This window comes from Apodemus sylvaticus, chromosome 3 (genome assembly GCF_947179515.1).
Source record: "Apodemus sylvaticus chromosome 3, mApoSyl1.1, whole genome shotgun sequence".
Lineage (NCBI taxonomy): Eukaryota > Metazoa > Chordata > Mammalia > Rodentia > Muridae > Apodemus > Apodemus sylvaticus.
The window spans coordinates 139,354,106-139,369,964 of NC_067474.1; the positions used below are offsets into that span (position 1 = coordinate 139,354,106).

A 15,859-nucleotide genomic window follows, 5' to 3' on the forward strand; every position below is an offset into this window, starting at 1 on the left:
GTGTCCCTGGGCAGTCTGTGAGCACGTCTGTCCCCTTGCCTGTGAAAGGGGATGATGCACACCTGTCTCCCAGAGGTGCTGTGTTAACAGGTGTGCTTGCTGTAGCTAACAGCGCATCAGTTCTTAATGGCATTGTTCTTATTTTTATCCTCAGAGAGTGTTTGGGGGGCAGGGGTGTTCAGGAGTCCTTTTGTGTCCCCCAGGCTCCAGTTTCCTGCCTCCACAGTGAGAAAGATGATAACTGTCTCCACTTCCTTCTGCCCACTGTGAGGCTGGAAGAAGACAGTGAGTGAGAAGGGGCTTCCAAGCTACAGGAAGCTCCGTATAAATGGGAGGCTGTATTGTCGCTGTTATTAGTAATAACTGTAATTATTATGGAAATGAGCCAGCAGGACCGGATGCACCTCCTTTTTACTGGCTCCCTCAAGCCTTGTGAGCAGGACTCTGAAGGCTGGCATTTGCACAGGGGATGGGAAGGGAGGAGACAGAGATCCTGTAAAAGGGAAAGCCAAGACCACACGTGGAAGGGGTGGAGCTGCGTCTCGGTGGCCCACAGACTATGAAGAGCAGACTTTCTAAAGGGACTTGATGAGAAAGCCTGCGGCAGCCAGACCCTCAGCGCCCCTCTGCTGGGGAAGGCCAGGGATCTTCATCCACAGCCTCTGACCTGCTGGGCAGGGCTTTGGAGACCTGGTACCCAACGGTACCCATCAAGGCCGGCAGGCTGGGTGGGACAGGCAAGGGACCTTGTTAAACCTGATTCATTACGATTGATGAGCCTGTTAATCCTAGCTTGGTGCCATTTTTTAATAACATCATAACCATTTATTAGTGTCAGATAATTAGTCTTCTCACTAGCTCATAGAAAGCGTGGTAAAGACTTGGCGACATTAGTGCTTCCTTATTAGGGACCGAACAGAGGCGTAAAGATGATGAATTCCCACCTCTGGAAGTGTCTGCCCCGCCCCCCAGGTCCATGTGGAGGTCCTGGGCAGTCCCTCCAACCAGGAGGACTTAAACCATCCCTCCATGACACTCCACTGGCCTCCAGCCCAGTGTTGTGGGAGGTGGGCCCCTGGAAGATGCAAACACACTCACCTTCCCAACAGCTGCAAACATGATTGAACTGCGAGTGTCTTCTGACCCCGCTCCACCGCTGCTGCCTGCTCCCCCTCATCCCCTCTCAGGCACCTCTCTGCCTTCAATCCTCCCATGAGTCCTGACAGTTCTAGAATCCGATGGAAATAACATTCAGATCCCAGGCTGAGCTCATTTCAGCTCACTCGAGTCGAGTCCTCCAGCCTCTCTGGCTTCCATTCCGCCAGCTGCAGACGAAAGCAGAGCCTTAGGCTTGGCCCACGCTCAGCAAGCACTCGCGCACGAGAGGCGGCCTACTCAGTATGACTTGCGCCATGTGCAACCTCCCCTCTCCCCATCACATGTGTCTGTGCTCAGACATGGTGTCAGCAAGAGAAGTAACCCTCCAGCCACAGTCTTCCTGCTAGACAAGATGCAACCTAGGACCTAGGGGTCCAGGACCTCATCCTTCCCTAGCTGACTCTAAGCAGACAGCCTTGGAGGCTGACACACATTCATCCAACTCTGAGGGAACTGAGGTATACGCTGAAGTACCACCTTCCTTGGAACATGGCCCACCAGCTAGAGCTTCCATGAGATGAAGTACTCAGGAGCCTACTTGGGGAGTGAGAAGGAAAAGACCCAAAAAGAGTAGCTAACAGAGGGCCACAGAGAGGGACATAAGAGAAGAAACCTTGAGTCTTGGGTGAGAACTGAGGGATTGTGTTGTTGTTGTTTTGTTGTTGTTTTCATTCTGATGGTGGATCCTGAGACTTTATACATGCTAGGCAAGTATTCTATCAGTGAGCTGCACGCCCAGCCGAGTCACTTATGTTAATATTGAGAGCCACAGAGCACCACTGGAGGATGTGGAGCCAGGGGATGACATCAAGGGAACCAGGGTGGAGGGTGACATCAACCAGGGTCTAGAGGAACATTGCTCCACTCTGGAGTCAAACTGGAGCCAGCCTGAGCGTGTGGCTGAGAGGCCTGGAGGAGAGGACAGGGACAGTGGGAAAGGAAGGAAATGGAGGCCCGTCCAGGAGACATGAAGGCTGCAGACTGGTGCTTGGTGAATGGAGGGGTGGGGGAAAGGCTGAGATGAAGGACCAGGCAGTGGATAGTAACATGGACCTCAGGGGAGATGCTGGTCCCCCACCATGCACACACACACACCCCAATTATAGACCTTCCAGAGAAGTCACCTGAGGCATGTTAGGACCCTATTCTCAGCAGGTGGCTAGACAGAGGATAAGGAGGGAGCCAGATGAGGAAGGTTGAAGGGAAGACTGCCCAGGAGGAGAGCCAACGGAGTGTGGGTAAGGAGGTCAATGGGACCTGGAATGTGTGGCATAGAGCGCCTCCCCCCCCCCCCCGTGGTTTCTAGATAAGCTTGCGCCAAAATAACGGACTAAGAACGGCCATGGGTAACCTTGATGTGTTGCCCTTCCTTTGGGCAAGAAATAGCCCAGACATCCCCTCTACAATCACAGAGTATATCCAGGGAAAGTGACACAGCCAGGAGGGACTGCACCCTCTGCTTGACTCTTCTAGACAGGAAGTCTCTGATGCACTTAACTTGGCCCTTGCCCAGCACCTGGACACAGAGTCACTGGTGAGCGAGAGACTCATAAATGGGCATGGACTGTTCGCCCTGTCCTGAGACATGGCTGTGGGCCAAGATTCACCTTCACATCCAAAATATGTGTGGAGGAAGGTCTGGTGAAGTCAAAACTGTGACCCCATCACTTACTGTGCCCATTGTTTTCCTACCATAAGTCTTCCTCACTCTGGGCTACTTGCACGAGTGTTGGAACCCAAACCCTGTTCTTGTGTCCAGGAGAAACTCTGCCCAGTCTACCTCATTCAGGTAGGTACACTTGGACTGATACACTTGGACACAAGGCATGCTGGGAACTCTCCCAGGACAGGTCAGGATGCTTCAGGAGCAGGGCAGTTAGGGCAGAGGAAACAGATGGCTACAGAAGTGGACTGTTGTCAGGGCAACAGACTGCCCAGAGCTAGGCTGGAAGAGTGTTGGGGAAGATCAAGAGGCTATCAGAGTAAATCTGTAGATGAGTAGTTAGGCAGGCAGACAGGGGAGGCAGAAAGGACAGAGTGTCCTGCTGAATTCCCTGCATAACTATCAGCTCTAGAACTCAGCCTAGGGGTCAGACAATCAGGTGCTAGACAGGACCAGGCACGTGAGAGCGTCCTGGTCTAAAAAGGTGGTCAGGGAAGCAGGTCTAGTGGCTGGGATAGGCAAGCTTCCCAGCAGGGCATCGTGGGCCTCTTCATCCAGCCCAAAGATCTTGAGTACTGCTGTCACCTTGGGCTTGTAGAGTGCAGGGCCGCACAGAAACCTGTCATGGCTTCTCTAGGGAGGGTGACGCTGGGGAAGACAGAGTCAGGCAAGAGAAGCTAAAACTGTGAGACTGGGTTAATTATTGTTCTCATCACTGTCCCAAGACTCATGACTAAAGAACCTTAAAGAAGCTGAGGTTTGGGCTTAACGTTTGTAGGTGTAGTCCGCCGGGGCAGGAAAGGAGCTTGAGGCAGCTGGTCTCTCTGTACACACAGTCAAGAGGCAGGAGAAGTGAGTGCCCGGTGCTCAGCCTGCTGTCTCCCTTTCATTCATTCCAGGGCCCCACAGGATGGCGCTGCCCACACACACGCAGGGCAGGTCTTCCCACCTCAAAGAATCCTCTCTAGAAACTTCCTCGCAGAGATGCCCAGAGATTTGTCTCCTGGGTGATTCTAGATTGTGTCAAATCTAGATGATATCAACCAGCCAATGGCAAGTGAACCAGTCTGGGACACTGCACCTATATAGAAAAGCTCTATGGTATCTTAGGACCATCCCGTGTGGTAAGGACAGGCAGGAGTAGGTTTAGGGATTGGCTCTGACTTTGTGCAGTTTGGCAAAACCTGGTGGACATGGGAACTATCCAGGACCTTGCAGCTGTTGTCACCAGAGCCCCAGAGCTGGGATTAGATGCTTCTAGACCATATCTGCATGAGATTGGTATATGAAGGTGTCTGAACCCATCCCTAACCAACAACAGGCCGGCAGTGATGGGCGGCAGGGTGGGGTGGGGGTGTCATTAGGTGCAGGTGTGACCAAGCCAGAAAGAAGCAATGGATCAGACAAGCAAAATACCATCAGGGCTTTGGGCATTGGGGCAAAAAGAAGATGGGGTGCCTGGAGGAGACTAAAACAGGGGACAGTGACTCAGGTTTGTCTGTGACTTGGAGAAGGAAGAGGTGTCCAGGCTTATATAGTGTGTTTACTGCAGTGGCCACAACCAAGGTTGCTGAAGTCTCCCACAGCCAGGGCCTGGCTGAGGCTCTAGCTAATTCCATGGTGGTCCTCAGTGCAGGCAGATCGGAAGGCCTGAAGATCTCTACCCTGTGCATATGAGGAAATGCGAAACAAAGGATTCTTTTAGGATCCTTTAGGTAAAGGATGTGTACCGTGAGACAGGAAAACCTGTCCAGTCAGCCATCTTCAGAGTCAGGTAAAGTGCCCTCCCCAGGGGCTTGGAGAATCACAGAGCAGTGTCAGGCATAGGAGAGACCACGTCAAACTGTCAGGAGCTCTCAGCCTAGGAGGCTTGTACATACACCACAGAGGGAGGACCTGACAGTTGACATTTGGGGATTTCCCAATACCTGTCCCCCTATCTAGTCAGATTTATGTGAACTATTCAGAATGCCAGTTCTAAGGTTGCTGGTCACCACGGTGCTCACTGTCAACGTTGTCAGCCGACTCAGGGTGTCATAGAAGACACTATCCATGCTCAGTGCCCTTCTGAGAGCATCATTCCAAAGAGGGTCTTGCAGGGTGGCATCTTTAGAGCCTTCCAGTATTCACAGTGGTCAGGCAATTCAGTAAATCTATCACTCGAGGCCTCATGGTCTGTTCTGTGGGTACAGGAGTAAACACAGGCAAGGTCCCCTGTCCTGAGCCTGGAGATGCTGCATTCTAGCATTGGAAACAAACAGATAACGGATGCGTGTCTCCAGCCAAAGTAGGTTCAACTAAGCAGGAGATTGGGTTGAGTCTCCAGCCAGGATGATGCTGCAAATACGGAAGGTCAGGTGAGCTTCTCTGATTTCTAGACAGATCTAGACAGATTCTGAGGATTGAGAGAGTGGGGACTTCCTGTGATCTACCCCAGAAACACGAGAGCAGTGGTTCCCCAACCTTTAGCTGCAACCCTTTAATACAGTTCCTCATGTTACGCTGACCCCCCCCCACGTTGTAAGATTATTTTTGTTACTACTTTATAACTGTAGTTTTGCTACTATTATGAACTATAATATAAACATTTTTGGAGCCAAAGATTTTCCAAAGGGATTGAGACCACTGCCCTAGAAGAAGATCTGAGAGACTCGTGCAAAGCAGAAGGATGTCATTGCTGTCCCCTTGGTCAGCAGCAGTTAACCCAAAGAGGGCATGAGGTCATTTCTGGTCCCTAGTGTGCAGACTGTGGTAATAAATATGGTGAAGAAACACAGAGCTCAGGAAGATATTCTCTGCAAGTGATGGCCACAGGGCTGTGAGCCCTGGTCCCCCCAGTCTGCAGGTGTCACAGGGATAGCTGATGACAGAGACACACCCTTACTGCTTGGATTGTGTGCCGTCTCTTCTCTGCCCTGAACCAGACCTTGCTTCTGGACCGTGTGCCTGAGTCCCCTGCCCTGTTTCAAACCCAGAGAAGGCTCTACCCAAGCCTGTTCCCAGCCCTGAGCCAGGATACACACTTCAAAGCAAGCCAAGATGGAGGTTCGCCTCACTGAGGGACAGGGTCAAGTAAGAGCAGAAAAAACAGACAACAGGGACAGCAGCAGCCAGTTTGCCCCCAGGCAGTGACAGGGAGCTCTGAAGATCTGACTTCCCCAAGGTGAGCCTGAGGGCAGGTGGAAACTGTGCTGGGATCTGTTGAGTGATCAAGGAAGAGGAACAGTTTTGTAGATTGACCCATCAGGGCCACCATAGGCGGCAGTTCCTTCTCTGGGAAGCTTCAGGGCAAATGGTCAGAGTTAATCTGACTTCAGGAAAAATAGGCATGCAGAGTTGGGAAACTGAGACCAGGATCACATGACAACTTATAGGATTCAGTTTTCTTCTTCTACCATGTGGGCCCCGGGGATCAAACTCAGGTGGGCAGTTTGCGTGGATATTCTAATGTTTGTTTTTCTAACAACATTTCCTGGAGACTCCTTTTTATGTTGGGCTTTGCACTAATTCAGAGAGGTGCTTTATTGAGGGGAACAAGCTTAATCCTCACCCTCCTGGAGTTTATCTACTGACAGGGAAGGCAGAGATTAAACAATAGCTTATAGAGAAGAATTCTGTTGTGATCAGAGCAGCACGGAGCGATGCAGGGAAGAGTGAGCTCTGTGGGGAGAATGATGGGGATCTGGCCTACTTCAAAGAAAGGGGTCCCAGCCCCAGCCCCCGGGGGCTCTGCTAGGACAGGTCCCACCCATCCTGGAATCTGGTGACTGGAGCAGACTGGGCCTGCCATTCTTCCTGATAGACACTGGCACAATATGGTGCCTTCAGGGAAGCAGGAATGGGGCCTTTCTCCAGGCCTGGGAAAGGCACACGCACCATTGCTCAGTCAGCCATCGAGGCTGGCGCAGCTCTGGAGGTGACTCGTAGAGGCGACTCTGGCAGCTGGTACTTGGGATGTGACTCACATCTGTCTGGGTCTGTACAGACATGTGGGAGGCCAGGATGGTGCTTTGTCAGGTTGCTACCCAGGCTCTGCGTGAGGTACCCTGTTTTCTGAGCTTGGACGGAAAGCATCTCAGTAGAGAAATAGCAGTCAGGGGAAAGTGCAGAAGCTGAGGATGCTCCTGTGTGAATCTAGCTTTTTATCAGTGATAAACAGAAAGAACATTTTTAAAAAAAAAATTGTATGTGTGTAGATGTGTGTATACGTGTGTGTGTGTGTGTGTGTGTGTGTGTGCATATGCATATGCATGAGTGCTGTCATGCTCACGCCATTGATATACACGTGGGGGTCAGAGGACAACCTTCAATGCTGGTCCTCACCTTCCAGTTTGTTGGAGACAGAGTCTCTTGTACACTGCTGAATAACCCAAGCTGGACCACGAACTTCCCTAGGTTCTCCAGTCTCTCCCTTCTATCTCATGTGTGGATTTGCGCTGCCAAGTCTGGCTTTCTGTGAGGCCTCTGGAGATCCAAACTCAAGTCCTCATGCTTCCATGACAAGTGTCTGAGAAAAGCACCTAAGTAGGGGGTTAGTGTTGGCTCACGGTCTCAGAGAGTCTGGCAGCTTGCCCGACTGCCCCGTGGGGAAGCAGGAAGGGCATCATGACAACAAGAGCATGGGGCAGAGGCTTGTGGCCTCCTAGCTTCTAATAAACAGAGACAAAATACCCTTTATAGACACACACACCCCAGTGACCTACTTTCCACAGTGGAGCTAACCCCCTACCAATAATGCTATTAAAGTATAAGTCTATCAGTGGATTAATAAGATCAAGGCACTCAGTATCCAGTCATAAGGGACCCCAGTGACTAAATTCACCAACTTGGGACAAGTGTTCAACATATGAACCTTTTGGGGGATACTTTATATCCAAGCTATGACACTCAATACTAGAGACATGGGAGGGAGGCAGCAGACAGAGCTCCTGGGATGAGTCAAGTTGCTTCGTGGTTGTCGGGAATGTGACTTGTTTTCTTGGGTACCGTAGAGGCAGAAGAGGGATCTAGATGGTTGTAGAACTCCAAACCCCATCAAATGCTACAAAAGAAATTTCAGCAAAGCCCGGGTGACAGGTATGGTCAGACGCCAAGGTGGCATTCATGTGTATGGGAATGTAGCACAAGGCTCAGAACGGGCCCCGGGGGGCCACAGTCAGCAGGGACAAGAGAAGATGGTAGAAGATGATGTCTTCATCCAACATAGGGTCTAAGTGACAGGTGTGTGAGTTCTCTTAAACTGCTATAATAAACGATAGCAAACCAGGTGCCTTCAAAACACAGAAATGTGTCGTCTCTTTGGGCAGAAATGAGAAATCAGGGTGTCAATAGCATTGCTTCCTTTCAGAGGTTCTGAAGGTGAGTGGGCTCCAACCTCCAAGGTTCTGATGTGGCCAGCATCCCTTGGTGCCTCTTGGCTTTGTGCCTGCCTTGGCCCCATTTCTGTCTCATTGTCACAAGCTCTTCTCTGTATATCTGTGTCTTCTATAAGGGCATCAGTTGTTGAGAAGGGGCCACCCTAATTCAGTATGATGCCATCTTACCTTGGTGACTTTGTTCTATAAGAATATTATCTATAAGACCTTATTCCAAATTAGGTCACAGTTACAGAACTGGAATGTAATTAAGGCTACCTGCCTCTGTCACATTGCCCCACGATACTTGATTGGTACAACACAATGTTGGATTTTAAGGTCATGGTGAATTGAGTACTAGAAATGGCTTGGCCACTCACCAGCTTAAACAAGCATTCCTGCCTGCTCCAGCCACCAATCCTTCATCTAAAATGTGGCAATGTCTGCTGCCTCCTGGGGCTCTAGGGAGGAATTCATGAGGCACTTAACGATGCTTGGCCTGTAGCAGCATCCTGTAAGGATGGCAGTTCTTGCTTTTTTAATATAACGGTTTACTATCTGGGCAGGTGGACACTCTGGGGTTTCCTCCCAGAATGAGGCAGAGGAGAGATATAGAATCCAGTGGTGACCATACTGGAGAATCCAACAGGAAATGCCAACAAAACCAGGGAGTGAGCTAGGGCTAGGGCCTGGGGACTAGACCGGTCTAGTCCAAGAAGACCTTTTGGCCAAAAAGAAGACTGGAAGACCGATTAGTGACAAGTTGCCAGAACTAAGATCCATCCCGTTCTGGTAGGAAGTGGCTCAAGCTTTATTTTGGGAACAAGTTCAGGGTCCAGGCTAGCATGGGGATAATTAAATATCAGGGGCCAAAATACAGAGCTGGAGTTGGTAAGTACTTCTTGTCATCGGTTTGAGATCTGGAGCTTGAACCAAGAAGACGATCAAATGGCTTCGTGTGTGGAAGGGACGCTGAGCAGGACTAGAGTTGGTGCATCCCAAGAAAATCTTGTTAAGTGGAAAGCTACTTACAGGGTAAAACAATGTCCTCAGAGGCATGCTGACTGACCTAGACATTTAGAAAATATACAGACAGGTCCTTAGTGAGACAGAAAAGGAAAAATATCACCTGTAAGACTAAAGATGTGGGGACAGGTCAGCCGTTTGATTTTCTTCAAGGTCATGAGTTTTATAACATGAGCACAAAGGGTAAACAGCTTCTCCAAGCCTCAGTTTCCCCCTGTAATAAAGTGTGGGTTTGGAGCAGATGTTCCTGAAGATCTGTCGTCCAGCTCTGACAGCCTGTGATTTCACGAATCACACTGGAAGAAGTATGCGTGAGTGGAAGAGCCGCCAAGGCTGGGCCTTTCATTCCGAGTAATGAACCAAAACCGCGAAGGCCTGACATCTGTTCCAATCTTTCAAGGGAAGTTGGACAAAATAATGCCTTTTTCGGTGAAATCGTTACCAACAGTGAAATATAGTATTTTCTGCCTAAGCCAAAAATGAAGTGGAGAATACCAGCCTTCCTGAAGCCCAAGGGAGAACACTCATCTGAACTCCTAGAGAAGGTCACGTTGGCCAATTACCTCGCCGCCGTAGGCACAGACTGCTGTAGACAACGCTGTTGCCCAACCCTATTAGAGCCAGAAAGCAGGAAGAGTGGAAGGCAGGTTCTGAAGGCCCCGATGAAGACTGCACTGAGGCCTGCGGCTTCCTCACCAGCAGCCAGGACATTCTTGTGGAAAAAGCATTGATCTCATGCGGTTTCCTGTCAAAAGTCCAAGGAGGATCCCCCACCATGGACTTGGGGGTTCTATCCAAGAAGCCACTGCAAACCCAGAGGCCATACCTGGAGACCAGCCAGAGTTCAAGTGCAGTCTACCTTTAGAGACAAACAGAGCCTCCCAATACAGTATACACTGAAGGGACTTGGCTAGGGAAGGCAGAGATCTACAATCAAAGGACTACTAGATCTCTCTCACACCATCACTACAGAAGATTCAGGGTGCTCACCTCAGCTCTCATGCTACCCATGAATCATGTCTATACCTAAAGCAGAGGAATCACCGGACCAGGTCTCTGGTTCATTCCTGTATCCCATCTAGGCACTGTATGTCTTGATCAAGTGTGTATTAGACAGTTTTCACTGTCCCTGAGCATCCCTCCCCCCACCCACACCCCTTGCCCATTTGTTTAAACCTTGAACTGAGGGGCATCTGGGAGCTAGGACAGCCACCCTGTCCCTCTTTTCTGTGCCTATAAATCCAGACATGTTCTAACTCATGTCTTCACAAAAATCTATGAAAAGTTTCAATGTAACGAGTCTTTCCCCTGCTTCTCCTCCCTGTGTTCCATGAAGTTGGACTGTTTCCCATTTATTTATTCTTTTATTTTATAGTTTTCATATGTTCATGTGGGTATAGGCTCATGTATACATGCCATGTCCCATGTCTAGAAGTTAGAGGACAACTTGTGGGAGTTGGCTCTTTCCCACCGTATAGGTTCCAAGGACCCAACCCAGGTGGTCATCAATCTTGGTGGAAGATGCCTTTTATCCCATGGGCTACCCTGCTGGCATTTTCCTGGGTCTTGGAGTTCATCAGATCTTTGGGCCCCGAGTATCCTCGCTGGGAATTAAGAGTGAGAAGGATAAAAACTGAGGATAGCAATATCAGAGTATCTCCAAGGTCTCCCAAGCCTGGGGTATTCACAGAGTGGTCTAGACTGGAGTTTCACATGTATCTACCTTTATCTGCTGATGTGATTCCTATTGACACACTTATTCCTGTTCTGAGATAAGTAGAGTCTTAAGTAAGTGCTTATTTGATAAACACTTTAAATTAAAACCCATGTCCCCAACTAGACCTTAAGAGCCACAAGAGCAAAACCCATATCTGATAGTGACCTCTGTCTCTCTAGTTCCTGGTGGATCTCACAAAATAGTGGGTGGGAAGGAATATGGGTGGGCAGGTAGGTGGATGGACTGATGGATGTTATGGTATAAACAGATGGATGAATAGATAAATGGATAAGTTGGTTGCGGGTGGCTGGAAGGATGGATAGATAATGGATGAAGAGATGGGGGCCAGGTAGATGGGTAGATGGAAGGAAGGATAGAGGGGTAGTGGGTGGATGGATAAATGGATGAGTTGGTGGGTGGATGACAGGTCAAGACAGCACGTGACTGCCTAGAGGCATCGCCTTAGCAGGGTCTTTCTGAAGCATGCTCCCTCCTGACAAAGGCTCGTCCGTTATGGCCTTCAGGATCTCTTGTCCCTTCAGTTGTGGCCATGTAAGGAAGGGAAGTAATAACTTGTTTCACAATTTGAGACACAAATTCCCACAGAAGCCTAAGAGGCAGCCTTTCCCAGGAAATCCCTGCTAAATATTGCAGAACCTCAGAGGGAGCTTTGAGAGGAGGAAGGAATGGTGGGTCAGCCATGGCCCCAGCATGCCAGGAGCCTGTGTGTATATAAGCTGCATGCCTGCTGACGTGCAGCCGTGCACACTGAGCAGTGCTGACCTTCCCTTGGGAAAGAGGGAGCTTCAGGAGAACCAAGAATTAAAGCCTCCTGACAGGCTCTCGAGGAGGCAGCATGTAGGAAATAGTGAGAACGGTGGGAAGAATCCAACAGAGAGAGAAGGCACTGTGTGCCATGTGAAGAAATGGGCGTAGGGACGGCAGCGTGCTTAGAGGGAGCCTCAGGTCGAGGGAGCTGCCGATAAGATGTGGGGGGCGGAAGAGGATGTTTTTTAAATTATTAATCAGGAAAACCTCAGACCTAATTTAAGAACATCTCATTAACTTTGTGATGCAATGACCTATATTAACAAATCCTATCTCTAGATTTCCCTCTTCTGCTTCCATGTTAACCCTGCTAGCAAGGCCTTGGGCTTACCCCCGTGGTTTCTTGTCCACCCACACTAAGGATGACGACGACGACGACGATGACGATGGCGATGATAATGATTGTGTGTGTATGTGTGTGTGTGTGTGTTTGTGTGTGTGTGTGTGTGTGTGTGTGTGTGTGTGTTGATATACACACATGTATCAGCATCCATTTTCTTCTCCATTTTAGCTCTCTCCCTTACTTTAAGAGACAGGAGATCTCTTTGAACCTGGAGCTGGCCAACTGGCTCAACTAGCTGGCCAAAGAGCTCTGGGGTCTGTAACCTAAATTCTTGGATTATGGACTCTCGTTGGTGAGCAGCTTTTTCTATGAGTGTTGGGGATCCAGACACAGGTTCTCATGCTCTCAAGGCAAACATGTCACCACCTGAAGCAGCTCCCCAGTGTCCAAGGAGGGCACTGTCTTGTCTGACTAGCTTTTGAGTAGGTTTTGAAATCTGATGATCGTCCTGAGTGGGCTGAAGTGGTCAAGAAGGGACTGAGAGGGGGAGCTAGGCGGGACAAGCTGCGGACCCCGTGCTCCTCGTGTCCTGGCTGTTGACAGCTGAGCTGTGTTCTTTTGATGCAGCACCGTCTGGTGGCCTCGTGGGTTTCCATTACCCGTTTGTTTTTGTCACAGCCTCTCTCCTTCAAAGCCATCAGCTCCTGGAGAACAAAGCTTACATGCCTGCCCCACACTCTTGGCATGGCCCAGCTACGAGGGTCCATCAGTGTGGACACTGAACTGCAGATAAACAGGTTAGAGAAATAGTTCAGTTAAGGACCTGTGTTCTATCCCCAAAACCATTGTCAGAGGAAAGGCCTGGTATGGTGGCACACACGTAGTGATCCCAGTGCTGAGGAGGCAGAAGCAGATTCCTGGATTTTGGTTGCCAGTCAGCCTAGCCCACTGGTGAGTTCCAGGGCAGGAACTCCCTTAAAGGCTCACAATCAAAAAACAAGGTCAACTGCACCTGAGAAATGGAACCCAAGGTTGTTCTCTGGCCCCCACACTTATACATACATTGACATACATACATACATTGTGGGCACACACACAAGAGTAGTTAAATGACCTCAGGCTAAGGCTTCTGGCACCATCTCAGCCCATGGTCCATGAGTGGGTTCTCTGACACCTCCATTCCAAGGCTTTGCTCCTTATCTGTCTCTCTGTCTGTCTACGGTCTCTTTACAGAAAGCAGACCTGGCTGTGGCTCCCCTGACCATCACCCACGTCCGAGAGAAGGCCATCGACTTCTCTAAGCCTTTCATGACCCTTGGAGTGAGCATCTTATACCGCAAGCCCAATGGCACCAACCCCAGTGTCTTCTCCTTCCTCAACCCCCTGTCCCCGGACATCTGGATGTACGTGCTCCTCGCCTACCTGGGGGTCAGCTGTGTCCTCTTCGTCATTGCCAGGTAAGGCTGTTCCCTGGCCGAAGCTCTGGGCCAAGCTGGAAAGCATAGGAAGCTAGGCAAGCCCTCTTTGGCTCAGAAGGCCCAAGGTTTGGATTATTATGGTTCCTGATATTCCCCCACCCCCACCCCATCCCCCACAGCTCAGATCCTTTGTCCCTGAAGAAGGTTTCGTGCCCCTCCCCTTGGGCTTGAGTCACCTTGTCCTCCTTCTGGTCCATGCCAGTGACACTGAGATATGGTAACTGCATGCTAATTCCCAGAATAGACTTGGAGAAGCCTGGCCAGTGCTCAGGAAGGCACTACCTGACCTAAGCACCTAGGCTAGCAGACCTGATCCAAGTCCACTGCGTGGCCTTAATGGGTAGCTCAAAACATGGAAAACAAGTTGTATCTAAGCCATCCACACAACAGAAGAACCAGTCCCCACCAGCTACACACATGCCACATGCAGAAACATGTCACACTGACAAGCGTGCCCGGGGATCCATGCTTACATGCTGCCTTGTTCACACATGCGCTACCTGCTTGGAATCCACACTTGTGCTGTGCCTACCCGTTGAGTTATTCATTAGAAAGAGGAAAAGTACATGCTCAATAGTGGTTATGGGAAGTGGGTCATTAGGGGTGAGGGTTCTGCCCATGTTTATCGAGTACCTGGTATTTGTCAAGCACCCTGGTCTGCACCTGACACCCTTCCATTTTCTCTGACAGCATCCCTTAGAGATACCCGAGACCCACCGAGGCCATACGAGCAGTAAGGGGACACATCCAGGATATGCATTTAGTTTCACTGAGGTTTTGTCTGTGTCTCTGGCCACTGCTTGGTCCCATCCTCAAGCTCCCGGCCCCTCCCAGCAAAGCTCCTGCCCCTCCCTCCAGACCCCACCCTTGCCCTGGGTCCTCTTTGCTCTAAAGCCTAACAAGGTGTAAAAAGAAGCTTCTCTGGAGAGGCAATTTGAGATCCAAGGACCTGGTGTTTCGCCTTTCTTTTTTTTTCTCTCTAGAGCTTCCTTTGAAAGCCCCCCTCTCCTCCGCTCCCTTCACTCTCTGCCTCCTCCCACACAGAGAGAGACCAAAGGAAAAGTGTGTGAGGCGAAATCACCCAGCCTCCCAAGCCTTGGCTGCAGCACCCGGGTGCTGCTGCAGCTGCCCTGCCTGCTCAGCCCAGCCAACAGCGAGCCATCACAGCGAGGCCTTCCTCACCCTCTCTTCACTAATGGTCTAACAAGCCTTTGAAAGCAGAGCTGCTCTCTCGCGCTCTCAGCGTAATTTTCTTGAAGCTCCAGTGGCCTCTCAGCCACCCACCCCTCCAAGATGGGAGCATTTCCAGCCTTAGTTCTGTCTGTTTGATGTGTGTCGTTCGCCCCTCCCCCCTCAAGATATGGCCCATCAGTCCGCTGATGGCATCTGGGTATGTGTCGAGAGAGAGACTCTCCCTACTGCCTAGGAAGATAGTAGCTCCCCTCCCAAGGCTAGTCTGGGAAGCTCAGGAAAAATAGGGGTTTTCTGCATTGGCTAGGATACCGTGGGGTACCTGCAGAGGCAGGAGAGGGATGAAAGTTTGGGCCACAGAGCTGAAAAAGGCATCTAAGAATGTGGGTCACCCCATAAAACACAAGGAACACTCAGCCACCATGTCTGCCCTTTGCAATAGTCCTGTAAGGTGGGGAGAACTGTCCTCCTGTTGCAGAAGCAGACACCAAGGCTCGGAGAAGTTACATCAATACCCAAAGTCATAAAGCTTTCCTTGGCGGGGTCCCATTTGAAATTAAACACAGTATTGGGCATTAGAGGGCAGTGAGCGGCAGTACACATAGATGCTCTGTGGGGTATTGCTGGGGACCTGCTGGCCTAGGCTGGACAGAGGAGCAGGGCCAGGTAACTGCACCTGGCACCTCCCTTGCCAGCCACCGTCTTCCCTTTTGTCTTCTGCATCTTCTGCACTATAAGGTTCAAGCCCCCTCCTACACTGCAATGGGCACCCAAAGGCTGTGAACCTTTCTTGGGTTGGGGGGAAACTCAATCTTTGAAAACATTACCCAAAGGCCTTTCTGGCATCAGCTGCGTTCCTCAGAATTAGCAGCTCTGTCTCTGGGATTTTGTCTTCTTAAAGCTTTGCCACTGAGTGACACTTGAAAGCCTAAAATGTCTTCACAGCAGAGCTCCAGGGGACCCACATACCCTTTGGTGTAGGTGGCCACAGAGGTGCCTTCAGGACCTTTTCCCCCAGTGGTGGGAACTGGGTCAGCTTCGATGCTCAGCAGTAGGGTAGTGTTAAAACACACCTGAGTGATTTGAGGGCTCAGGCTGGTTCAGTGGGCGCTGATCCGGAAAGGGGCAGCAAGCGTCAACATAGAAATTTCTATGACAGGA

General features: G+C 50.3%; 1 protein-coding gene across 1 annotated transcript in view; it reads left to right on the forward strand.

Annotated features, from left to right (window-relative positions):
* The window catches only part of Grik3 (glutamate ionotropic receptor kainate type subunit 3), a 216,048-nt gene that overhangs the window by 178,124 nt on the left and 22,065 nt on the right, over nucleotides 1–15,859 (forward strand). The window contains exon 11 of the mRNA XM_052177323.1: nucleotides 13,263–13,486. Within this exon, the coding sequence (XP_052033283.1) occupies nucleotides 13,263–13,486 (224 nt within the window). The remainder of the gene's footprint in view (nucleotides 1–13,262; nucleotides 13,487–15,859) is intronic.